Source organism: Fistularia commersonii, chromosome 6, assembly GCF_037954325.1.
Source record: "Fistularia commersonii isolate RoL2024-O1a breed Wild chromosome 6, RoL_Fcom_v1.0, whole genome shotgun sequence".
NCBI classification, from domain to species: domain Eukaryota; kingdom Metazoa; phylum Chordata; class Actinopteri; order Syngnathiformes; family Fistulariidae; genus Fistularia; species Fistularia commersonii.
The window spans coordinates 21,511,718-21,536,856 of NC_141289.1; the positions used below are offsets into that span (position 1 = coordinate 21,511,718).

The following is a 25,139-nucleotide window of genomic DNA, read 5'->3' on the forward strand; positions in this document are numbered from 1 at the left end:
TTAGTGCCTTTCAAAGTGCAGAAAGAGGTTCTGCTCTTGGCCAATGAATATGTCAATAAAAAACATCAGTTATCCGTGATGAAGTGACCGTCTCTGGCCGGAAACGCTCCGGCCGATGCAGGATAAGCGGCGCATACAAGGAATGCTAAGTCCAACCCCAGGTTTTAGAATACAGCAACATTGATGACACATTGCATTCAAGTTTTTAATCACAAAATGTGACAAATTATTACAAAAACACAAAATACTATTGGTTCGTTTACTACATGATGCAGGGTTTTTCCAAATCCACCAAAAAGACATTGGGAGATACAGAATATTGATTGGAAAGAGGGATCGTGCACTTATTTGGAAATGTTGAAAGGCTTTTGGAAGATCTATAGCAAACACAAATCTAGTCATTTTTCAAACTGATCACCTATTTCCGTTTTCCACCTGATTTCCACGGATGAGCTTGAAATGTCCTCATAATCCTCGTGCACTGTAAACATTGACACAGAAAGTAAAAGTCTCGCATGGATCCTTGAAGTGTTGACTTCAAGCAACAACCGGAGTTTGTGCGTTTGTAACGGGAACGGAGCGTGACGCCGACGCCGTGAGGCTCCGGAAGGGCAGTGGTCAAAGGTTTGATCCACACTCATTCAAACTTGACTTTACGCTGCTCTAAAATATACTTCCATCAGTAAATAATAACCACATGAAATGCTTTCTAATATGACATGAGTTCAGTGTCAGTACGTTTGATAATCCCATGACGCTGAAACACCAGAAGCTTCAGAAAATGGATCTTGAGCGTCGTCCAGCCCCAAACCCCCCGCGACCACCACGACCATCTGGACGGCGGAGAACCATCACGAGTGTTGCTGAGATAAGAGAACGCCTTACCTGATTCAGAATCGGAAAAATAGTCCAAAAAATGCTCAGCTTTCCTGTGGTTCTGCAATGAAACCGGATCTTGGTTCCGGTCAAAGCCGGCTTCTTGAGGAACGTTCACGCATTGACTGGAAGCGATGCGGTATCTTTTGGTGTCTTAAAAAAGGTTGGGAGAGATCACTATTTAGTTCATGAGCTTTGACCTTAAAGTCTGGCAGGAGGAAAAAAAAACAAGAAATCAGGTTTGATTCTACATCAATGTTCTAAAATAATTGGGGGCCATTGTCCGACTTTCAGTGGCTAAGAGGAAATCTGGAAGTCACCCTTTTTCTGCTGCGTGAGCTGACTGAGTCTGGGACGTCTTCAAAATGACAAGCGTATGTCAAACTAACAAAAAAAAAACACATAGACTTTTAGAGTTGAGCCAACATTGACCCAAAAAAGAGGAGGTTTTGTCTCTCCTTCCACATTTAGAAGCAATTCATTCTTAACACAGCAGAAATATGTGGCTCCGAAACAGCGTGGGATGGAGGACCGAGGTCAGCGACATCACGAGCGCTTGGAGACGACGGCTCCTCTGTTTGAGCGGACCGGTCCTGGAGCTGCACGAAGCAAGGACGCTGTGAAGAGACAAGAGGGAAGCGCAGAGTGGCGCCGCGGACAGACGGACGCCGACAGAGGAGAGGATGCAGGAGTGAGGAGGGAGGAGGTGGACAGAGGCGACGACACCGAGGAAAAGGAAGGAGGGAGGAAGGACGAGGACGGGGACGCCTCGGCCGGCTGCTCGGAGAGAGAGGGAGGGAGGACGAGGAGTTTAAAGGGAGGAAAGAAAATAGGAGGGCGGGAAACAAGAACGGGAGCAAAGAAGAAGAAGAAGAAGAAGAAGAAGAAGAAGAAGAAGAAGAAGAAGAAGAAGAAGAAGAAGAAGAGGAAGAAGAAGAGGAAGATGAAGAAGAAGAAGAAGAAGAAGAAGAAGGATGAAAGAAAAGCTCAAGCCAAGGGGGGTGAGATACAAGGCAAGGAAACAGTGGAAACCACACAAGGAGAGACACGGTACGTCCATTCAAGAAGGAGGCAAGGAGACGTGGAGGAGATTGAGCAGAGAGAAGAGCAGACCAGAAGATGAGGAGGACGCTTGATTATCAACGCCTTTGTCGTTTCGCTGGACTCAATAACACGACTGTGGCTTCGTTTGGTCCAAATGGAACGGGTCCGAGCTTTCACGCCAGGAAAATACGGTTATTCAGGTGCAGTAAAGGTCACTGACTGGGGTTTCCATGCAGATGCACACCAGCGTTCTCAAAGCAAAACACTGCATCTGCATTTCTGGGCCTGAAGCCATGCTGCAGCGTCTTCTCGATCTCGTTTCCGCTTCTCTTAAACGTCATCAAACTCTCACGGCTTCATCGTACGGCTCGTCAACTTTATCCCTCTATAGTTGCCGCAATTCTGCACATCACCTTTATTCTTAAAAATAGGCACCATCACACTTTGTCTCCATTCTTCAGGCATCTTCTCACTCTCTAAGATCCTGTTGAATCATCTGGTCAGAAACTCTACCGCCGCCTCTCCCAGTCACTTCCACACCTCCACGGGCACGTCATCATCATCATCATCATCATCATCAGGACCAAGGGCCTTTCCACGCTCTTCGACGCCCTCCTCACTTCACCTTTACTGCTACTTTGTGGTTTATAATAATCACCTCTTCCACCCTTCCATCAGCTTTCAAAGAACTCTTTCCATCTTCCCATCTCTCCTTCTAGCATCTGTCTGTATCTCCCTGCATTCCTGTCTCTTCTCTACCGTCCCATCGGTGTCCCACTTCTTCTTTGCCACCCTCTTACTCGCTATATATAATACATGCAATGTGTTTGTATAAATATTTGAAAGGTGAAAGTCATGATCTTGGCAACAAAATGGTTTGCGTTCGGAGGGAGACTTACGGCGAGGGAGCTGCACTGCTGTTTGTCATAAGGTCTGTACTTGGGTTTGTCGGGTTTGCCTGCCAGTCTGTCCTTATGTCTGCGACTGGAGATGTGCTGCAACAGAAATAATAACATGATCCATCAAACTGGGTGATTCTCTGGAAAACATAACAGCATACATGCATTGGCATTTGGAAACAATTCTAATCCTTTGTACGGTTCTTGACTACATGGCCATATTATGTTCCCCCGTTAATTAACAGCGTATTCCAAAAACACCAGCAAGTCAGTTTTATTGCAGCTGCAGGTCAAGCAGTGGACAGAAGAACAGGCAAAACTCCGTGTAGCACCCACAGGAGAAAAGTCCCTCTTTGTTTGAATTAAAAGGCAGCAAAGTAATACCGACGCACGACACACTCGAGCAGATTTACTGACAATTCATTCCCTTATTTTTAGAACGATCAGCCGTACTGGAAAAAATGAGAGGCTGCCTGAGTCTGATGTCCCGTCGACCACAGCCGGTAAAGTCAGTGACGATAACCGACGACTCGTAAGCTTTAGAAAGAACCGAACAGTCGCTCGTGAAAATGTATGTAAATCTAAATATCTATACATATATGCGGACAGGTAGTGTTGGCGGCGGCTGTCAGTGTGTACCTGCTTGAGCTGTATCTCAGAGTTAACATGGACGTCACAAATCTGGCAGTGGAAGGATTTGTTCTGAAGGCCAGAGCCTTTGACAGCAGCGCTGCCGCTCCTCAGCCTGGCTCCGGGTCGAGGGTAGGCCTTGATCGGCCCGCCTCCGCTTCGAGCCTCCAGCATCGTCTTGTGTTTCAGACCTCCAAGAAGAAGAAAAACTCAACGCTAACCACATATTTTCTTGTCCTTTAATGCAAGAAGGTTCCCAATTAACTGCACCAAGGACACGACGCGGCACTCCGGCGTTTATCATCGGGTTATTCGTGAGCAGAGATCGAAAACAATTATTATCATCATATCAGCAAATACGGTACGTTAAAAAGAAAACCACAGAAATGCAGAGTCGAGCTCAATGGAGCCACGGCATGTCAAAATAAACTACAGGAAGCAAAACGAAGAGTCGTACTGACTAGAACGAAAGCCTATCAAGTTCAAAACTGAAAATTGGGCAGCGCATTACACAGTTAAAAGTTCATATGGAATGGGCTGACGCCTATGAAAGATCAACATGACTTTTGCAAACGATCTTCGTGAGACTGGCAGATATTAGCAAAACATCCCTCAGACAGGTCTTCAGTTTCCTTTTTGAAATGTAAGCAGCAGAAAGCCTTGGAGTTGAGGAGGTTTAGTACCAAGACTATGAGCCGGCTATGAGAGAAGCTCCTCTACAACTCCAATCATTTTCAGCCTCTGCAGAAGCGCCAGTAACGGAGGGTCCTGCGTACGCCGACTGTAACGACTCCTCTTTCGGTCCACCGTCCCGCATTTCTTCATTTATACGTTCGTGATAACATTAATCACTGCAACTGTTTGTGCTTGTCTGGACTGCACTTTAATGTTCTTGTTTGTCGGCGTTCGCTGGTGTATCTTGTTGATAAACTCCTTTATCACATGGTTGATTGATCATGAACTATCCATGATACCTTTCGGAGGTCACGCATGCACTATTTTAGGCCAGTACTCCACAACTGGATAATTCTGTTCACACTCACGCTGACATTTACATGAAATGTAGAAAATCATTTGATAAGAAATACAGAAATAGATTTAGAAATGACAAACAGGACCCATCTACTGTGCTGGATAGGCAAGCGTGTTAAAGGGAGTGCGACCAATTACAGAGCCATTTTCAAACATTTCTCTTTTATAACAAGTGAAATTGTGAGAGCAGGGAGTCATCCGACAGATCGAGACGGGGAGGAGCCCTCAGGGAAAGCCTCGCGTTATCAAGTCACACACAAGGCCTTCCATCCATGCGCTTCCCTCACCTGCAGTGTGAGCCTCCAGCTGGGACAGAGAGTTGACGGCGACTTTACAAAGAGAGCAGTACAGCAGTTTCTTGGCCTTCTCGTCCTCGGACTCTGCGGAGGGCGGAGGAGCGACGGGGAGGGAAGATGCTGGCAGAGACGGAGATGAGGAGGACGTGGAGGACGGAGCGGCGTTTGGGAGGCTGCACAGGACTTCGGCTGCAGCAACAAACACAGAACGGCAGAAAGTCGGATCTCAGCGACATACAGAAACCTCATCGGGTTAGGAAGGAACGCCAACCTTCGTGCTGACTGTTGCCCGTTGCTGATTCTGAAGGCTTGACATCGGCAAGTCTTGACGTCCCACTCCCGGAGCCTCCGGACACCAACAACTTGGCCTTGTTTTCCAGAGATTTAATCTTCTTGGTGTGACGACTGCCTCTGAAATGGGCATCTGCCTGCGACTGTGAAAGACAGATTTGCTGTCAGCTGGAATGATCTGTGATGCGTTACAAACGGATAATCTTTTTATTTTTTGAATGTCTTGTTTTCAGTTGAAGCACAATTTAAAAAGGGGTTTCGCTTTAAGACCTCTACGTTTCTGGTGAAAGCGGATGCACTGGTGGGCCTCAGCATTTGCCACCAAAGTCTGGAGATGCTCTCGCTTGCTCATGGGGGGGTTTGGGCTTTTTAAGATCATTTTAAAGAGTGTGGTCAGATCCTCTCCCTGTAAAATGTCATTAGACAATTCTGTCTTGACTTGGTGCGATGCAAAAAAACATGTGACCTGACCGGTGTCTCCACCGCGCTGCATGTGCACGGAGAAGTTTTCTTTGTTCGACACTTACATCAGAGTTGAACCTCAGTTGGCAGATGTTGCAGGAGATGACATGTTTCTTCTTGGGCAACATGATAATGCCAAACGTGTGGTTAATGACAGCCTTCTGCACAGGGTCCATCTGGAAGACAAACACACAAGTCATCAGCAGCAACCAAACCATCAGCTGACACAACACGATGGACTGCACCTCCGATCCATCAGCCTGCTGCCGCTGCTGGAAGCCAAACCCAGGCACCCGACTTGTACCCCTTACAAAAAAGACGGGTAGAAATGAAGTCATTTATGTTTCGTCTTTTCTTTAACCGCAGTCCTGACGGTCCAAAATTAAGGGAATTTGGAAAAATTGTCCGTATGTGTGAACGAGAGCGCGAACGAATGTCTCTCGATGTCGACTGGCGGCCGATCCTGGGCCGTGGAGAAGGTAGATAATGGGTGGATGGAAGATGGTGCCTCGCCTATCAGGGCTTCCAGGCAGAACTGTACACGGAGCAAGTGCATTGTCCACTTGGGCAGAAGAAGTTAGATATTTTTCCATCAAACCTGCAATTAGTATTTTCAGAATGGAACTTGATTCTGTAAAGTTCAAATACTTGAGATGAGATGAAGAGTTGTCTTCATTTGTAGAATGACAAGGATCCACAACGTCTGACGACCCAGACACGCTCAAATAGCCACTTGATTTAAGGTAAGTCTTAGTAACTCTATTTTTAATTGCTTGCGTACTGAAAACACAAATCGGGTCTTCAAACGTAGCTATCTCTTTCATGAAAAACATCGCCCTCATCCTTGATCTCACTTTCTCCATCACTGTCCCGCTGACCACCGCCGAGGCCTTCTGGAGGCAGGTGAGGAGCTCAGGTGGTTGCGGGCGGTTGGGCCGCCGCCGGGCCTCGGCAGCATAGCCTTGTACTGGAAAAGGAACAAGTCGCCCGTCTGTCGGAGGAGCTCATGGTCACCCGGCAAGACGGGCGCCGCCGCGTCGAGGCTCGAGCGACACCGCGGTCTCTTCAGCCCGGCTGAAATGCCAACTGGACGAAATTGGGGAGCCCGGGAGACGTTTGGCCGGGCCGAAGTGAATCTGCGTCGCAAGGTTCTGGTGGAAGCGGTCGCGTCAGGCCGGGCAGGACTCGGGAGCAACCCAAGACCTCGGTTCAGCGAGGCCAAGGAGAAGGAGAGGCGACAGCTTTTCCAGGAAGAGGTTCGAGCAGGAGTAGAGGAGGCCCGCTCAAGCAGAGTGGGCTGGGATGGACCGGATGGGCGCCGGACCGGACGATCTCTTGGGCCGAGCTTTGGAAGGCGAAGCTGCTCCGAATAAAGGTCCAGAGGCTTCTACGTCCTTCCCAGCCCATCCAACCTCTTCTGTCTGGGTCTGGCAGAGGAACCTGCTTGCCCTTGTGCCTGAGGACCACGGGAGGACATCCTAAGCTCTCGCCTGAAAGCTCCCGGCCAAGACCAGGTGCTGAAGGCGGTAAGATACCATCGGCCCAGGGATCTCGGATCTCACTCCGCAAGAAGCAACAGCCGGGCGGCCTTTGTCTTTGTTCAGGATGGAGAGAAGCCACTGCGTCGTCCGAGGCGGGAGGCTCCGGACCACAGCCAGGGGCCGGCGGCTGAAGACGGCCCTGGGCAGAGAACTTATATTCCCAGATTCCATCGCGGTGACAACACTCGGGCCCGATCTGGTTCTCAGGTCAGAGTCAATAAGGCAGGTGATTCTGCTGGAGTTGACGGCGCCCTGGAACATCAGATGGAGGAGCCATTGGAGAGGAAGAGGGCTGAGGATGAGGAGCTGGCAGGCCAATGAAGAAGACTTTAGGTCGCTGCTCCTTCCTGTTCTTCCTGGTCACACAGCTTTCTCTGTCCCCGGCCACACGAGTGTTGAAGCCTCCCAGTAATACTCCGAGGGACTGTTGGGTGCACGATTAAAAGTAATAATACGCAGCACTCAGCAGAGATCTGACGTTCTCCCAAAATAATGTCGAGTGTAAACTTCCACGTACTGGCCCTCAGCCGAGGGTTTTTCAGTATATCTACACCTGCCCGACACCCTTCATACGGAGTCGCTTCGGGAAGCATCCGGCCAAACTGCAGTATCTTGGTGGCTGAGGCAGAACTATGCTTGCGTTATTCTTAGGTGGCAGCGCTTCCCTCTCAAACCTGCTCTGGCTCCTTCGCTACCAGAGAAGGAGCTTCCAACCCCCCCCCCCCCTCCTCCTCTTCTTCACCCTCGGCCGCTCCCTCCAGGGGTCGCCAATCAAATCACCCAAGTAACCCTCCTCCAAATAACTCAGGTCCCTTTTCCCCGTCGTCTCACACCGATTAACTTCATGCCGTCGGGGAGGTTTCGCCCGCCGCCACCTTCCCAGGTCTGCCATGCCAGAGGCCGCCAGGCACAGCAGCACCGTTCTGTTTGAAATACATCACACTCGAGCCTGACGCCGCTCCCTGCAAGCAGCGGCTCAACACACAGGACGTCACATTACTTTAATTTGAATATGTGTACAAAGTTATACATCGTATTGATAACTGGAGATGTAAATGCTGTATACGTAAAGGTAAAGTGTGAGGGAAATCAGGAAGAAACATAAAAACGGTCTTGAAGGTGGATAAAGAGAAAGAGGTCTGTACAGACTTTGCCCAGGTGGGAACGTCCCTTCAATCATAATATAAAAACTAGGATCCTTTGGAAAATTAGAAAAAAAAACAGGATAAGAAGGAATATACAAAGTTCAGCAGACATGCAAATCAGACAAACCCTTGAGGGAAACAAACTGCCGGGTATCCAAACACAAACATACCATGTTAAAGTTTGGAAAAAGACCCGCCGGGCTGGTCGTCTCTGCCGCAAAGGACAGGACTGATTTCATCCTGACGAAGGTGCTGCAGGTGCTTCTCAGCCCCGGCGTCTGAGCATCTGGACCACACTCACTTCCTGCAACAAGAAAAGTACCATCAAAAAAGGACACTTCCTGAGTTCCAATTGGACGGAATAACTCTCGTTGATGACGGACTTTTCAGTTTGTTGAGGTGACGAATCAATTCATCGACCATTTCGTCTAGGAATTATTATCAAAGGACGCTCCCCCCCCCCGAGCCGCCGGCCCGGCGGTCCACAATCTCCTTGGCGTCTTTTGAAAGTCGCTCTCCTTGGCCTCGCTGAACTCCTCCCATGAGTTTTTTGCCACCCTCAGCACCCGCTGGAGCGGTGAGTCGCTTGGCCCGCCGGTACCGGTCAGCTCCCTCCGGAGCCCCGCGGGCCGGGAAGGCCCGGTAGGACGACTCCTAGGGTTCCTCCTGCCTTCCATCCTCCTCCAAACCCTGAGATACACACTTCTGGACCGTTCCGACCACTTTCATCACCCCGATAATAAGAAAAACCTGGTGCCCATCTTACAAATTTCAATTTCCAGCTCACCGTACATTTCCAGAATCCTTAAAAAATACAACTACAATCTTTTGAGCTACAATGATCTGGACAAACAATTCCAGTCCGGTTTCCAGCACTTCTTTTCCAAAGTTAACCGATGACTGTGGTCTGCTCTCAAGCCTCATCCTCTCTGACCCGAGCGCAGCCTTCTACCGTCTCCCGTGCCGTTCTCGACGTTATCGTTTGATATCGTCTACCATGCCGTTCTTGGCGTTATGTGGCCACAGTGCCGAATATTCTTGCACTAAAGTTCAGTTTCAGTCTTAGGTGGATCTCTGGGTTTTCTAACTATATTCAGAGTGCGTTGGTTCCAGCAGAGGTTTCTGTCTTTGTGGCCGTGTTCACGTCCTCCAGAGCAGGTCTGTCCACTCCTTTGTCTCTCCGCCTTGTTAGGTCGGTATCTGTGTTCCCTGAGGAATCCGAGGTGTTCGGCTCCACGGTACAGCCGTCCCTCCTGCCTCTTGACAGCTCCCTGTCAGCGAGGTGGGGGCTGGGGGTTCCAGCCGGCCCGCCACTAGTGATGACGGTGCCAATATATATACATATATATATATATAATCTTATTTGAAGTCATCTCTTTTCAGAGATACAGCTCCGCAACCCGTGTCTCAGAATTAATCCAATTTTCCAAATATGGAGATAATCAATAAATAACATTTCAATTAAACCTCTGGAAAATGTACCACATATGAAAATGAAACTTCTAGAACGCTTCATGATCATCCATACTCATATATAAATATATATATGATTACTGAAATGAAGTAAAGTCAGTAATTGTCAATGCAGAGCAAGAAATGCTTTAACATCTGCTGGCCGTCACCCTCAGGAAGAGCAAGAGAAGACCTTCTTACCTCTTCCTCAGAAGAAGGCAGCATTAGACATCCTTCTGCATTATTGTTATCATGCAGACAAGCACACACATCGCCATAACTCTGTGTGTGTGTGTGTGTGTGTGTGTGTGTGTGTGTGTGTGTGTGTGTGTGTGTGTGAGTGTGTGTGTGCAAGTAGGTCACGTTCAGATTATTCAGGAGCGTAAAACTGAGAATGGAGGACCACTAATTATTAGTTTAGTTATCAGCTGGCTGTGGGATGACATTTAAAGAGTGGAGGGACCAAATTATATCAGCACATTGTACAAGGTCACGCTTGTTGACCTGCTGTTCAAACAAACGAGGAGATCATCTCCCATGATGAACTCTGACATTTCCCAAACGCTGTCTTCCAAGTCCGAGCTCTTTGTGTTTCAATAGCAGCCATGAAAAGCAGGTAACATTTTCAGCCATTTAGTTTGTTCCTACATGAAATAGGAAATGCGCCTCTTAAAAACATTTACAGAATTGTTAAATCTGTATTTAACTGTATTAAAATTTTGTAAAATAAACCGCACATTTATCTCATGACCTGACTTACACTGTAATTGTCTTTTTTGATGGTGCAGGACTTCAATACATGTTTTAGGTTAGTAGTATCTTGTAGATCCCACTTTCAGTGGAAAAAGAAGCACCATTTCCGTCATGTTATCGTCTAAATCCTGTTAACTTGACGGTTTGAAGGCTAATCTTAACTTTCCAGCGGAAAACATCTTCAATTTATTCAGAAATCCTTTATCTCCAGCTTCCATTTCAGAAGCTCTTCTCCTTCTTCTGTTCAGAGGACCCAAACATCTCGGAGTTGTTACATCATTGATAATTCAATAGCAATAATAATAATATTCTAGTTGTGAAAGAAACATTTTTTGGCTTCACATATTCTCATTTTTCACTGTCAAATACAGTTCAAGATGCTAGACATGTTTTTTTAAAAGCAACCCACCTTTCCACCTTATTTTACTCCTGGCCTTGTCATAATCTAACATGATTCCCAACAAAACAGTGGCTGCCAAAGACAGAACCCCCGCGGCATTTCCAGCTGTCTTTCCCGTGCACAAAAAAGAAACAAAACTTGCTGTTCTATATTTTCCAGGCGTCTGCGGTTCCATGACGGGAAAACAGTGGAGGGAAAGCAGCTCGCCTTGATTCAAACACAACCGCTTTCTTTGAATGCAAAACATTATAACATTCAATTCTAAATCCACTTTGTGACGCCAACAAAAGCTTTGAGGGTTCACATTTAACATTTATATATTTAATCCGATTTTATACCGGTGGTCAATTTCCGTGACGTCATCATTTGGAGTAAAAACGGCCATCTGTCAGCGTTTTGAGAAGTTCTACATGTAAGAAACGTACGCAAAACTGTAAACAACATCCTGATGCAGGAATCCATTCATTCATAGCGTTTAACTATTGTCTCTATTGGTTTTATTCCAATAATTTCCCCGAAGGCTCATTAGATTGAACACATAATAATGATGTCATCACGCCATGTTCGAAAAACATCCTAATCATGCAGACAGCATTTTATGAACTGGGTCACTGAGAAGCTGAGGGGGATTTCCTACCTCCACTCGGGGACGCAGCTGTTTCCCCTTCTTTCCTTCTATCATCTGCTCCTCTTTTGACACCATTTTTAGAAGAAGAAAAGCAAAAGCAAACAGAGTGAATGTGTTTCTGGATGCAGAAAACACGTGAGAGGACAGAGAGGCCAGCCGTCATTGTACTCTGTGTGAATCACTGAGCTCAGTGCATTCAGGCTGAGCAGAGATGGCTGGCCACACACACACACACACACACACACACACACACACACACACTCTCTCTCTCTCTCTCTCTCTCTCTCTCTCTCCATCTATCCATCTATCTATCCATCTATCTATCTATCTATCTATCTATCTATCTATCTATCTATCTATCTATCTATCTATCTATCTATCTATCTATCTATCTATCTATCATTCTGGCAGTAGCCTCCCAGCCAGCGGAGGATACAAGAACCCATAAGCTCTTTCATTTTTTGGAAGCATCCCAACCAATTCTATCGTCACAAAGTAACAGCAGCAAATCAAGTTGTTCAGTGAGACGGCAAAACCCCCGAGTCCCAACGCTCCGAGTTACTCTGTCCTCTGACGGACAACAACTGGATCCTCTCGTATGGAAAACACTGACGCACAGAGGCATTACTAAACAGTAAACCTAAAAAGTAGATGAACATTGAGAGGAGCTGCGAGGCGCATTCTCTCCGACACGAAGAACATCCAAGATCCAAACAGAAAGAGCCCTCAGACGGAGGGGAAGCACTCATAACTGCACCCCCCGTTGGAGGGGGAAGCACCCCTTTCATGCGGGGGAAGCACTCACCACCGCTACCCCCCGCCAGAAGGGGAAGCACTCATAACTGCACCCCCCGTTGGAGGGTGAAGCACCCCTTTCCAGCGGGGGAAGCACTCACCACTGCAACCCCCTGCCAGAAGGGGAAGCACTCACCACTGCACCGGACAACAAACAAAAAAAACAATAAATACTCGACAGGAAACGAATGGCGTTCAGCTTTGTTTCACTGACATCCACAGACCGAGCCAGCCTGATAACAAGAGGCAGGCGCCCTCGACCTCGGGACACACAGAAGGCTCGAACCCTGGGAGAACAACCGACGTCCAGGCACATGTGACTTCACCAGATCAGTCAGATAAATAAGACGGAGCCATGGCAGCGACCACTGAGTCTGTATTAAACGGAGGCTGAACAAAGCACCCACGGGTTCTCATACCACCACTTTCCCACTTGAGCTTGTCTTGGACACCTTCAGCCTGGCAAAGTAGGTTGCAAACATACACACTTCCTCCCTGACGGGTTCAAACCCTTTGCTCGGGTATAAGCCGCCAAAAATAGGTTGGACAAGCAGGAGCAAACAGAGACGTGACTCCAGGACCAGGGGCAGACGTTCAGACGGTCCAAGGGCTCCCGGGTATATCCCACATACAAACTACAAAATAGCACCAAAGGGAAATTCTTTGGAGAGAATGAAGAGAGAATGGCTGCAGATGATCGGGACTCTGCATGAACAGGGACGGTCTGATCGGAAAGACCATCTGCCTCCTCTCATTCACACCAGCGGACATTCTCTCTGAACTGGAACCCTGGAACCCTGTCATAAGTGCTGTCGTGGCGTCCGCGAGGTGGCGTTTCTTCATGTACAAAGACCAAAAGGGCCATAGAGAACAGAGGAAGACATTAAAAATAATCTTTCCCTGATTTGTTAAGATGAGTCAACCACTTGCACTCTGTCCTCATCGGAAGGCTGCCGTTCACAGCTTCCAGAGAAGGACAGAGCTGGAGTCTTTTACCAGTTGCTCCTGAAAACGGAGTCGACTTTCTGTGAATCGCACACTTGAATCTTTGCAGCTTTAAGCATGTGAGTGCATCTGTTTACAGACGTGAGTTTGAAACTCCGATCCTACCTGAGGTTTTGTTTTGCGGAGCCCTGAAAGCAGAATGGGCAGTCGGTCCTGCAGGGCGGCAGCAGAGCCCTTCAGCCGCGGCAGCAGCGCGGGACCGACCGCCTGCACACACCAAAGGCAGATAACACGTGAATCATTACAACCAAAGCTGCCAGACATCTTTTTGCTGCCTAACAGCAGTTTGATATTTTCAGCTTTTGACAGTGTTTCATTCTTCTATTTCTATACGTCGTTTCAGAACGGCGGTCGAAGGTACCGGTCGTCTGCGGCCCTCTGTCACCGGCCTGGAGCCGGCGGATCCGCCGCAGGTGAGAACGGCCATTGTAGTGCAGATGAGCTCGAGCGGCGGAGGTCAGCTGGACGTTGCAAACTTCACACAGCAAGTAGGGAGCTCCCTGTCCTGCAAGATTTACGAGGAACACACGAGAACAAATGTAAGTACAAATACTGATCGCGGCCTCAGAGAAAATGAACCGATCGGAAAGAAAAATATACGTTATATACGAAGGCTGCTGTTTTTCATCCATTCATTTTTTGTTTGCTTCCTGAAAAAGAAAGAGCAGCGATCGTGCAGCTGCGATTTATTCCCAACCAGTCGCACCTCTTCCTCTGCCAGCGACGACTGCAACTGTCAGCAAGATAAGCAGTGCAGCAGCCGAGGGCAGAGCCAATCCTGTGAATCGTTTGACGCTTGTACAAATTATCCAGAGAACCCGTGCTCGATCCAAGTATATCCTCCCCACTTGTTATTTCTAGAGCTCACTGGTGCCGGTGAAGGTCATTCACCTAAAGATGGAGTCTCCAGCATCGAAAGACTGCCGACTGCAGTCGCATCCATCAGCTGTGAACACGCTTCTCCTTGTTGGAAGAAGAACGGCAAAGACTCTTCAGGCCTGAGGAAGAGAAAGAGAAATGATGATCAAGCATGGTGGACCTTCTAAAATGGATTCAAGCTGAAGGACATTTGTAAGCTCTACAAGGACCTAACTGTACACCGCCAAGAACGCAGCTTAAAACATTAAACAGCATAGAATAAAATAGAATGTAGAGTGTATTGGACTTCTTCAGAATGTGGATGAGAGGAACCCGGGTGGAACGGTGAGGCTGCAGGGAGTGAAGATCAAGATGGTGGAGGATCTAAGTACCAAGGGGTCAACAGTCCAGGGTGTAGAAGAGTGGAAAAGAGGTGAAGAAACATGTTCAAGCAGGTCGGAGCCATTGGAGAAAAGTGTCAGGGGTACGATGAGATCAAAGAACATCAGCGCCAGAAGGAAAGGAACTCTTCAGAAGTGAAGAGGCCTCTTGGATGAGAGCTGAAACCTCTTCAGCGGAGGACAATCAAGTCTTGCTGCTACGATAAGAAGATTTTGACGACGCAAGGAAAGGTGGAGGAGACGGTGGTGAAAGCAGAGATGCCGTGCGGTTTGGAGATATTCAGGCTTAGTGGCACTGGGGAGAAGACAGGAGGCAGACATGAAGATGCTGAGGTTCTCTTTGGTAGTGACCAGGGTGGAGAGGATCAGGAAGGAGTCCATCAGAGGGACGACACACGGCAGAGAAAGATGGTGGGGTCATAATAGTGAATCTATTGGTAGACGGATGCCCGAATCGGAGGTCTAGAGGAAGAAACAGAGGAAGAGGAAGAGCGAAGAGAAGATGGATGGACGTGGTGTGAAAAGATATGAAGGTAGTTGTTGGGAGAGAGGAGGATCCAGAGAACAGGGTCAGATGGAGGAGGTGGATTTGCAGTGGAGACCCTGAAGGGAAAAGCACAAAGGAAAAGAAGAATCCTCTGTCCCATTTCTCCTGCAAGTATTAAAGGGGAAAAGTCAACTATTCAACATTCTTGGAATGAAAAATGTCTTTTTATCAAAATTAATTGGAATTGATTTGCAAGCAATCAGGCGAAACTAGTTTTAGATGTTATGAAGCGACACTGCAGCTGAGCTGAGCTGATTAAGCGACGGCCTTCTGTTGAACAGACAGCTGGTTAATCTTCCGCTGTGCTGACCGAGACACAACCAGACACAACCAGCACTCTGACATGGACGGACACACACCGCTCACAGGAGCCGGCAGCGACCAGGGCATGCTGCCATTTGTTGTTTCACAAATCAGAAAGACACACACTTAAGAAGATTCTCACACACACACACACACACACACACACACACACACTATAATGGTAAATACTCTGTCAAATACTGACAAATACTTGTCACGCATGCTTTAACTGTGTCGCCATGAACACTCGCTTAGCCAGCAGTCAGACGGGAAGTGTGTTCCCGACCGGAAAAGAAAAAGAGTATTTTGATGCACGGTCAGTATTAACTGCGAAAGGTAAACGTATCGCAGGGTTTTGCCTTTCAAATGTCCCTGCAATGACTGACAGTCCAGCGTCACTTTGTGCACGTGTTGGTTACAGGACAGGTTTTGTGACGGCTTCCGATGCAGCTTCCAAGTGTGCGTCTGCATCATGTGACCAGCCTGACTGAGGAAGAAGCAAACCACGCAGCAGCTCTTTTCTTTTCGAAGCGGCATCTCTCACATTTGAAATGTAACTTATCCGTTCACATGACTTTCTTAATGAAAACCTGTTTGAATCAGAACGCGTTTTGACTTTTGTTCTACAAAATTATTTGTCGTCCTTTCAGCGACTGAACCATGAAGGACACGTCCCGCTCGAAGGTAAACATCACATTATAAATCTGACCCGCGTCGAAAATGTGTCTTCAGAATCGACTTCTCAGCCTCTGTGTGACATTGTTTCTGGTAGACTTTACCCTGAAAACTGAGCTAAATCACAAAGAATGCAGAAAAGAGTGAAGCAGACTGACTTATGTAAAACACTGAAGTCCCTCCTAATTCCTCAGTGTAAAGCAGTGTTTTGGAACTGAAAGTACCTTTTAAATTAGGACACATTTGTCAACGTCTCCAGCACCAGGACTACCACCTGGTGCCCGGAAATATCATTTGAGTTTCTTGGACATTCACAATATTTCTTGTTTTCAAACCGCCTATTTTTGTCAGATTGCGTAGTGAACATGATCTATGATTGGGAATCCAATTCAGCATACAGTTTGTGTGAAGCAGTGTGCGGTTTTTACACATGTATAATTTACATTATCGAGGAGGCCAAAGAGAAGATTTCTGGATGTAGTGAAAGAGGACATGAAGTTAACATCAACTTATTTGGATTCATTTTTAGAGCATGTAGACACCAGCTATCATTTTAATTACAATCTGAAATCGTTTTAGATGCTATTGTTTACATGACTACATGGTGAAACAGGATGATTATGTAACAACTGACACTTGTTAAAATAGGTGATGTGTAAATGAAAAATATGAGCGTAAAAATATAATCTACTTTTACCGGGAACCGGTCCTGAGTGCAGCCACCTCTCACTTAATGAGGGACGGGTGAGGCTCCATCAATGAATGAATCAATGAATGAAGATAAATTGGATGCTTTGTCATCTGCTACAAAACAAGAATATACACATTAATTAGTTTTCTTACTCAACAAACCATCTGACATTGAATCATTATGTTGCAATGCTGAATTGTGAAAAATCACATAATTTTAGTTTTACCTAAAAAAAAGCCCGTTATCAAGATAAAATGAATATTTTTCAAAAAGTGTCGTTTCACTTCATTTGATGAAGCTGATTGTAAATCACTGAACTCCCTCTGTGGACACCAAGCTAAACTGCAGGTTTGCCATCCGCCTGCACGGCCATCACACTGGTGATATTTTGCATGGAAACACAAAAGCTGCATAGAACCAGTCAATTTCAAGAAGAAGCCATTCTTCATCATATGGTTGAGAGCGACGTGGACATCTTGCCTGGAGCCGGAGGTGCAGTCACGTGTTTGTATACCAACACATGTATGTATGTATGTATGTATGTATGTCAGTAGGCCGTGCTGCCCTGTGTCTTTGTCAACACGTCTTCCTCTTTTTTATCTTCATGCCTCAGGTTGGAATCGACCCAGACGTCTCGTCTTCAGGATCCTTGAGTTCTTAGGAACAAACTAGATAAGTGTAACACGGCATGAAGATTCCTGACCGCGCAGCATTATCCTCCGCGCGTATGTGACACGTAAGCGTCTTACAGACTTTCAAAAGTTTCCCATTTTATCACATTTAACCCCGACCCAAACACCCCACCAGGGCAACGGTTCACAACAAGAAACTCTTTTCATTTATTGTCAGAGTTACTTTCTGACAGAAAATTTGAGAAATCGACCACTTTCAGCCGTTTCAGCCAAAGGCCTCCCATTTTTTTCCCACACATATTTTAAAACTTTTTCCATCATCAATTGTTTCTCCATGAAAGACACCATTTGGAGTAACTTGTGGTTTCTCCATCTCTAGAATTTCAGTTGGAATACATTCTGTGTTGAGTATTAGTATGTAAAAATACCTGGATGGCTTGAAACTCTTAGATAATTGTGTTCACAAAGAACCTCATTATGCGAATGCCGTTACAGAAAAATATTCTTCCCACAACAGCTTTCACGTAAAACGCAATGTGCTGTTGATTCAGTGAATGGACATCAAACCATGTGATGTCCAATAGAGATTGCACATTTTATCACATCTTCATCTCTCTTGTATCTCTTCTGCACCAGATGTTAGTGTCCTGACAGCTTTTCAGCTAAAGATGGAGGCGCTAGTGATCCGTGATGGACTGCGAGCACACACGTCTTCTTACGTCCCTTCACCGTCTCCCGGTAGCCGCCCGCAACATCTTCATGACCCTGGTGCTCGTCTACCGGGCGGTGAACGGGACGGCCCCGACTTATCTCCAGGATGTGGTGGACACACTCATCCCTACCCTCCCCTCCGATCCGCCACCTCTGGGCGACCGTCCGCCCCGTCACGCGGAGCCCCGGCTGACAATCCCACCGGTCTCGGCTCTTCTCGGTCTCGGACCCTCGGCGGTGGAACGAACTCCCAGAAAAGGTCAGAGCGGCAGGTCGCTGCCCATCTTTCACCGTGAGCTGAAAACACACCTCTTCACCAAACACTAGCCTACTAATTGCACTTAGCCCACATCCCACCCCCCTGCTACAAAAAAAAGGGTGAAATGAATGTATGTATGTATATGGTTCTGAGATGGCTAGTTGGTTGAGTGGTCACTTCTGATTCCAACTACTGCTACTTCGGATCTTCGGTGACTGAATTGCACTTCTTGTAAGTCGCTTTGGATAAAAGCGTCTGTCAAATGACTGGAATGAAATGTAACGTCACGTCAAGTGAAGGGGAAGAAAACACAAAGAGAGAAGAAGAAAACAGACAACACAAAGACACAGAGACGGCTTAGAGACGCTCACAACCGGAGGCCAGAGGGTTGGAATAGTGCTCTCTAGTGCACGCACGCACACACACACACACACACACACACACACACACACACACACACACACACACACACACACACACACACACACTTATATAAGCAAACTACTAGATACAGTATATATTTTGAAAGTTTGTCTCCAGGATTCTAAGATTCCAAATTGAAAAGATGTCATCCAGCTCGCAGCACTTTCATGACACATTTGTGTTTCTGGACAAACATATTTATGGTAAAGAGTCTCGACTCATACAGTTTAGCACTTATCACCTGATTGCACATGAACCCACAACACATGCAAAGTGCTAAGCTGACTATCGGGGCGACGGGGCTTCGGCGTCTCTCCCACGAACACTGAGGCAAACGGGCAGGAAGGCTCGGAATCAAAGCGCCGACCTTTTATTTTGGGGGTCGTGCGCTCTACCGACCAAACCCAAGCCGCTCAGTAGGAATGAGCGCGACCGAGCCGTGAAGTCGAGCTTGTCTTTGGACCCGACGGCGGCCGCACAGGAGACCAGAGGTGCCGTGATGCCCAGGGAGACGGGCGACGACCAGGAGCGTCGGGACCGAGCACGAGATGAAGACGTTCACAAGGGAGCGGAGCAAGATCCGGCGAAGGAGAGGATCGCTGAGCCGGCTTGTTAGCGGTGCAGCGGCAACTGCAGGACTGGAGTCGGGTGACACTGAGCGCAGGAAGGTGCCAACGTCGCTCCTCTGCTGGTCGGCGACGCACGTGGCTCAGACAGACGTGCCCGTGTCGGTGGAAATGGCGTGGACGGCGCTGATCCACGAGACGGTACGTTGTCTTTTCTTTTTCGTAATTCATCGCGCACAAAACTTTGCGAGAGATATTAAAGATGCCAGACGTCTTGCCTCCAGAAGCAAAGCATGCAACATTTGTGTAGAACATCCAAATGTTTATAAATTCTGCCTTTAAAAAGCTGATTGTTTCATGATGTAGCATCAGAGCAGATCACCTGCACTGTGCAGTCATATCAATGTTGCTGAACCCATCTGATCTTATGTATTGTTAGTGAGGCCGAGGTTAGGCTTCTACAGATATAAATAAGCACGTTGAACATCCTTTGAGTCAAGTGAAAAAAATACATCTTGGAACAGTGATGTAATCAGGTGTGGGCACAAGAGCAGAAACAGAGTTCTGCTGCAGATACAATCCTTTCAAGGCTGTTACCAGGGCTAGGGGTCTACACAGTGGCCCTCTGGCCCCTGTGGCCCCCATGGCCCCTCTGCACGCTGCATGTTCAGTAAAGGAGTGCTCCTAATTCTAACAATTACCAGAAGCAGAAAAGCTAGTCAGAGGTCAGTGAATGCATCCCGAGTGCTTGCATTGGATCTAATGGATGGCCAGTATCCAAATAGTGTTCAAGGAGCGGATTAAATACTGCTTTTCTATCTTTTCTATCAAGCAACCCCTCAGGGACAAATAAAGTTTTTCTGATTCAAATAAATACAAATAATTGTGGAATCATCTGGAATTTGTGTCAATGACACGTTCTTGTCAGGGATAAGAATAGAGTCCTGCATGTAGGTTACACAACAGACTGCAGGGATTTGGTGGGACATGACTGGTTGAACCAGAAGGGGATTGTGAGATTGAGATTATAATCCACTGTCAAATGGGTGAAATGTGTGTGTGTGTGTGTGTGTGAGAGTGATGTCACTCAGTTGGTATAATCTATGGTCTCATCATGGAGATTACCCGTCTCCTGAACATCCAGTGGCAGTTGTCTGACTAAAGTCTCCCTGAGCGCCTGGGCCTTTGCATGCCACACTGCCCGCGACATTTCAGATGATGAGCACAGATGTTCATTGGAAGGCTTGAGGATCCATCCATCTTCTTCCGCTCACCCGGGCCTCAGGGTGGCGGGGCTGCCGGCGCCCTGAGGCCGTCATCGAGAGGCGGGTTCACCCTGGACCGGTGGCCAGTCAACGGCAGGGACACAAATATAGACAAACAAGCAGTCGCTCACTCGTTCGGAGCACGATTTCCATTTTTTTTCCAAACAACCTGCATGTTTTGGACTGTGGGAGGAAACCCACGCAGACTCGGGGAGAACATGCAAGCTGCGCACAGAAAGGTCCACTCGTCGGAGACCAAGCGCGGTCCTTCACGCCGACCGCTGCGCCACCGTGACGCCCCAGCTTAAGGATCAGCATGTAAATAAAACTGTAGCCGTTTTCTCTTCGTGGCCTTTGCAGAGCAACAGTTTCCAGTTGTACTCAAGAATTACTTGTGAGCTGAAGCCAAACCTGGAAAATGTCAACCTGCTAAAAGACGAGAAGACAACAAGGGGCTGGTTTTCTACTCATCAAACATTCGACCGCCGCTCCGCTCAAGTAACGGAAGAAGAAACCTGAGACTAACACGGACACCGTACACGGCAGCTTGATGAAGAGGAGCTCGTCTCAAGAGCCTTTCAATTTTATTATCCGAGGTTCACACTCGGATTGTCACTGCTCACAGAAGAGAAGCAAACGAGGGCTGACAGAGTTGAGATGTTTCTCCTACTAAAGACCAACCATTACTTTTAAAGTGAGGATTGACTTTACTGCCAAATCAGAAAGCACAAATATGTAACCTGGGTTAGGGTTAGGTAACCTGCCATCTGGGCTCAGCGTGTTGCAGCAAGTGGACTTGTTATGTTTCTCGAGATCTTCTAATTTCCTTTGGTCTTTTTCCCTTCAGGGTCTCCACAGCCAATCCACCTTCTCCATCTCCCCCTGTTCTCTGGATCCTCCTCTCTCACACCGACTACCTTCATATCCTCTCTCACTACATCCAGACATTTTCTCCTCCGTCCTCCGCGGGACTCCTTCCTGATCCTCTCCGTCCTGGTCGCTCCCAAAGAGAACCTCAACATCTTCATCTCTGCCACCTCCGGCTCTGCCTCCTGCCTTTTGGTGGTCGTGGGTGTTTGAAGAGCATCTCTCCAGCATCTCCTCCAGCTTCCTTTTGCTCTGGCTGATGGTCTTCTCTATCTGAGGGGCTTCTGTGTCCGCAAGCTTGACCGCTGACAACACACCGCTGTGACGTGTCGATCGGCTACCGATCGATCGGTCTGAAAGCAGACTGAAGAGCACGCGTATCAATGAAGGTCTTGATGTGGACGCAACGATAATCTTCTAGATGAAGTCCCGTTACTCGCACTCCTTACCGTCAGTATGTCCTGAATCTTGACCTGCATCCAGTGTTCATTCAAATCTATCTATCCATAAATACACGTATAGATAGAGATATAGGCGGGTAAACGTAGAATTCAGACCCAAACGGTCGAAGACAAAAATATAGTGAGCAAATTCAGTAAAATAACTCATAAACAGACAGATAACGTTTCATCACGACTAAACTCAAACATGCTTGATTTGATCCTTGTAGAAATAACAGTGAGCACTAATAAACCCCAGCATTTCAGGCAGGTATTTGGAAACTTCACCCTTCTGGCCTGCAGAACCTTCTACTGCTCACGACTGTGCTCACGACTGCAGCTTCTGTGACAGAACAACAACGCCTGACTTCCAGTTCACCAGATCAGAGCGTAGAAATTCAACACGTTACATACACCTGCTCATAGTGCGCACGTACATGCACACACACACACACACACACACACACACACACACACACACAAAGAAACAAACAAAAAAAAAAAAACAGAAACATATGTGCAGAAGTTAAAATCGTCAATTTAAGGAACAGCATGCTTCTTCTCTGGAGGTTGCTAAAATTATCTGCCCTGTCCTGACAACATGCTGTTTCTCAATCTGCCTACTTCAGGAGTCCTGGAATACACACACACACACACACACACACACACATTACTGACAGTAGTATATTCATATTCTAAAAATATAGTTATGAAACAAGGACAGGCTGTCGCAGGCAAACATTTTGCCAACTTTTCCATTCAGGCAGTTCAGTTTGTTTAAGCACAGCAGTGTTTTCTGTCTTGTGAAATTGTCCTCTGCTAGAAATGAGGAGCGGTTTTCAGTTTGTCCGTATGACACAAATGATTGAAGGGATCAAGTTCAAAAAAGGGGAGTTTTCTTTACAGCCATTAATTAGTTTGGATCCCAGACTGTCTTCGCCGTACGGTTCAATTCCCAGAAAGCAGAGCCCGAGTGCAGGAAAGACCACCACCAGACGAGCCACGCACTCTTGAAGGTGACACCGGCCTCTTATCGCATTCCAAACCCCGGGAGAAATGAGCGGGGAAACTTACCGAAGCTAAATATGCTAATCAAACTTGTGCCGGTCGCACCGGACGGGTGGAGACTCGGCACGAACGCCAGGCGGCCGGCGGACGCCATGCAGAGAAGGAAGGTGGACGAATCAAGGCGAGACGCCGAGGAGCGGGTTTTAACCCGGCCCGTCACGGCACCGACGGGAAGAGAAAAGTTATCTCTGAGGAGGAGTTGGTAAGGAACGTCCCGGAGGTGAAACGTGTCAGACGGCGAGGAGTGTGAAACTAGAAATTGAAGGCTCGATACTCGGTGTCGTCGGAGGCGACGGGACCCGCCGAGGGCGGAAGGAAGCGTTTCTGAGCGCCGGCGAAAGGACGCCAGACACGCAGCCTTTGACCCGCCGCCCGCCGCCTTTCCTCCACCTGCGGCCCGGCGGCGCTGGGCCCGACCCGGACGGAGGCGGCAAACGTTACACCCGGTCACCTCGTGCACGTTCGTCCTGTGGATGAAGCCCAGGACAACATGCACACTCGCGCCACACTAAAGGAAAGCATGACGGCGGCGGCAAAAGGACGCCGCTGCATCACAGGGACGACCACAAACACGCCGTCAACGCCAGAGGCTACTCAACTAACTAACCAACCACGCACACACACACACACACACACACACACACACACACACACACACACACACACTCACAATATGACTGTTGGGCGCATGTAATGTGTGTGCATGGCATGACTGTGAGAAGAAATGAATGTACCAAAGTATTTTCTTTGCTCATGCATGTGTGTGTGTGTGTGTGTGTGTGTGTGTGTGTGTGTGTGTGTGTGTGTGTGTTTGTTTGTGTGTGTGGGCATGGGTGGCTGAAAGCTGCTCCTGGTCCTCCTACCACAGAGTTGGTGTTCGTGGTATTCCTGATGTTCTTGATGTTCCTGGTGTTCTTGATGTTCTTGATGTTCCTGATGTTCTTGATGTTCCTGGTGTTCTTGATGTTCCTGGTGTTCCTGATGTTCTTGATGTTCCTGGTGTTCTTGATGTTCCTGGTGTTCCTGATGTTCTTGATGTTCCTGGTGTTCTTGATGTTCCTGGTGTTCCTGATGTTCTTGATGTTCCTGGTGTTCCTGGCTGCTTGCTGGTCTGAAGCTTGTCGGTGCTTCCCTGGTTTCCCTCTGAAGTCCCATTAGATCTCAGTTCCCATCAGCTGCTCCGCGTGCACGCGCCGCTTGGCTGGAGCTCCGCCGGTCCTTCCCAGCCGCGGTGTTTTCCAACGGTCAAACGGAATAGGATGCGACTCGAGATCGGACGCGGTGCGTGTGCGTGGCCCGCGGTGCGCTGCGTGTGCGTGCGGGATGAAGCCACCAAGCCTCTCTGAGCGGACGAGGAGCTGCGCTGCGGGCGGGAAAACCTTTCCGACAAACACCGTTTCTAAAGGCGGGCAGAAGCGACGATGACGCTGTTTAAAAACCCGCATCGTTCATTCGGAATAAAAGAAACAAACCCACCGACCGGAGAAAACACGAATAAAGTTTGTTAGAAAAGAGCAGAAGCTGAGATGTGAGAGACGCACAGGAACACGGCCGGAAATGGAAGCAAGACGAAGCTTCTCACGGACACGTCAGGTGGAAAAGAAGCTCCGGGACGCTTCAAAACCCACAGGAGGAGAAAATACAGGAGGCAGTACGGGAGGAGGTGGAGGAGGAGGAGGAGGAGGGGAAGAAGGTGGAGAAGAAGGTGGAAGAGGAGGAGGAGGAGGAGGTGGAGGGGAAGAAGGTGGAGAAGAAGGTGGAAGAGGAGGAGGAGGAGGAGGAGGAGGAGGAGGAGGGGAAGGAGGTCGAGAAGGAGCGAGAGGCTCCAGAGACTCACCGACAGCAACACGGTCACCGGTCCGATGAAGGCTCATCCCCGCTCCCCTCCGCGGGGGTTCTCCGGGGCGCCGCCTCGGTCATCCTCCGCTCCGCCGGTAACCGGACCGCCGACGGAAACTCCAGGAGCGGAGACGGCTCTGCGCATGCGCACCCGCCGGAGCACAACTTCGGGTTCTCCGTGGGCGCACCTGCAGAACTTCAGGTTCTCCGTGGACACACCTGCAGAACTTTGGGTTCTCCGTGCACGCAGAGGTTTCTGCTGAATGATTTTAATGAAAAGGACGTCTGTGACCAGGAGGAAGTACTTTTCTATTCTCGCTGGCACGAAGACACAAATCTTCATCT

The 25,139-nt window shown here is 48.1% G+C and overlaps 1 protein-coding gene across 7 annotated transcripts; it reads right to left on the reverse strand.

Moving 5' to 3' along the window:
* Window positions 1–250: 250 nt before the first annotated feature.
* On the reverse strand, window positions 251–24,953 carry LOC147233689 (zinc finger protein 385B-like). 7 transcript variants are annotated; one of them, XR_015106308.1, is made up of 11 exons: window positions 23,819–24,593; window positions 13,611–13,754; window positions 13,355–13,456; window positions 8,387–8,520; window positions 5,596–5,706; window positions 5,049–5,211; window positions 4,769–4,966; window positions 3,459–3,640; window positions 2,820–2,915; window positions 886–1,653; window positions 251–481 (listed from the first exon to the last, which is right to left on the reverse strand). XR_015106308.1 is itself a non-coding variant. In XM_086148725.1 (11 exons), the coding sequence occupies exons 2-11, from the start codon at window positions 14,190–14,192 to the stop codon at window positions 1,423–1,425; spliced, it is 1,413 nt and encodes a 470-aa protein (XP_086004851.1). In that variant the 5' UTR covers window positions 14,193–14,247; window positions 24,793–24,888; the 3' UTR covers window positions 251–1,422. The 7 variants fall into 7 exon arrangements, 6 of the variants coding, with proteins under 6 accessions (XP_086004851.1, XP_086004850.1, XP_086004853.1 ...); XM_086148725.1 differs by lacking the exon at window positions 23,819–24,593 and adding exons at window positions 14,141–14,247; window positions 24,793–24,888 and having other exon boundaries at window positions 251–1,653; XM_086148724.1 differs by adding an exon at window positions 14,141–14,247 and having other exon boundaries at window positions 251–1,653; window positions 23,819–23,937.
* Window positions 24,954–25,139: the final 186 nt, after the last annotated feature.

What these genes read in the sequence shown, in the direction of transcription:
- LOC147233689 (XM_086148722.1), bottom strand. Translation starts at nt 24,110, where the DNA reads ATGGGACTTCAGAGGGAAACCAGGGAAGCACCGACAAGCTTCAGACCA. An exon ending in CCACGAACACCAACTCTGTG is followed by an intron (nt 13,755 to 23,818) that starts GTAGGAGGACCA and finishes TAAATCTTGCAG; the next exon opens with GACAGGGAGCTCCCTACTTG. An exon ending in TTTTTCCAAACTTTAACATG is followed by an intron (nt 5,707 to 8,386) that starts GTATGTTTGTGT and finishes TTTGTCTTCCAG; the next exon opens with ATGGACCCTGTGCAGAAGGC.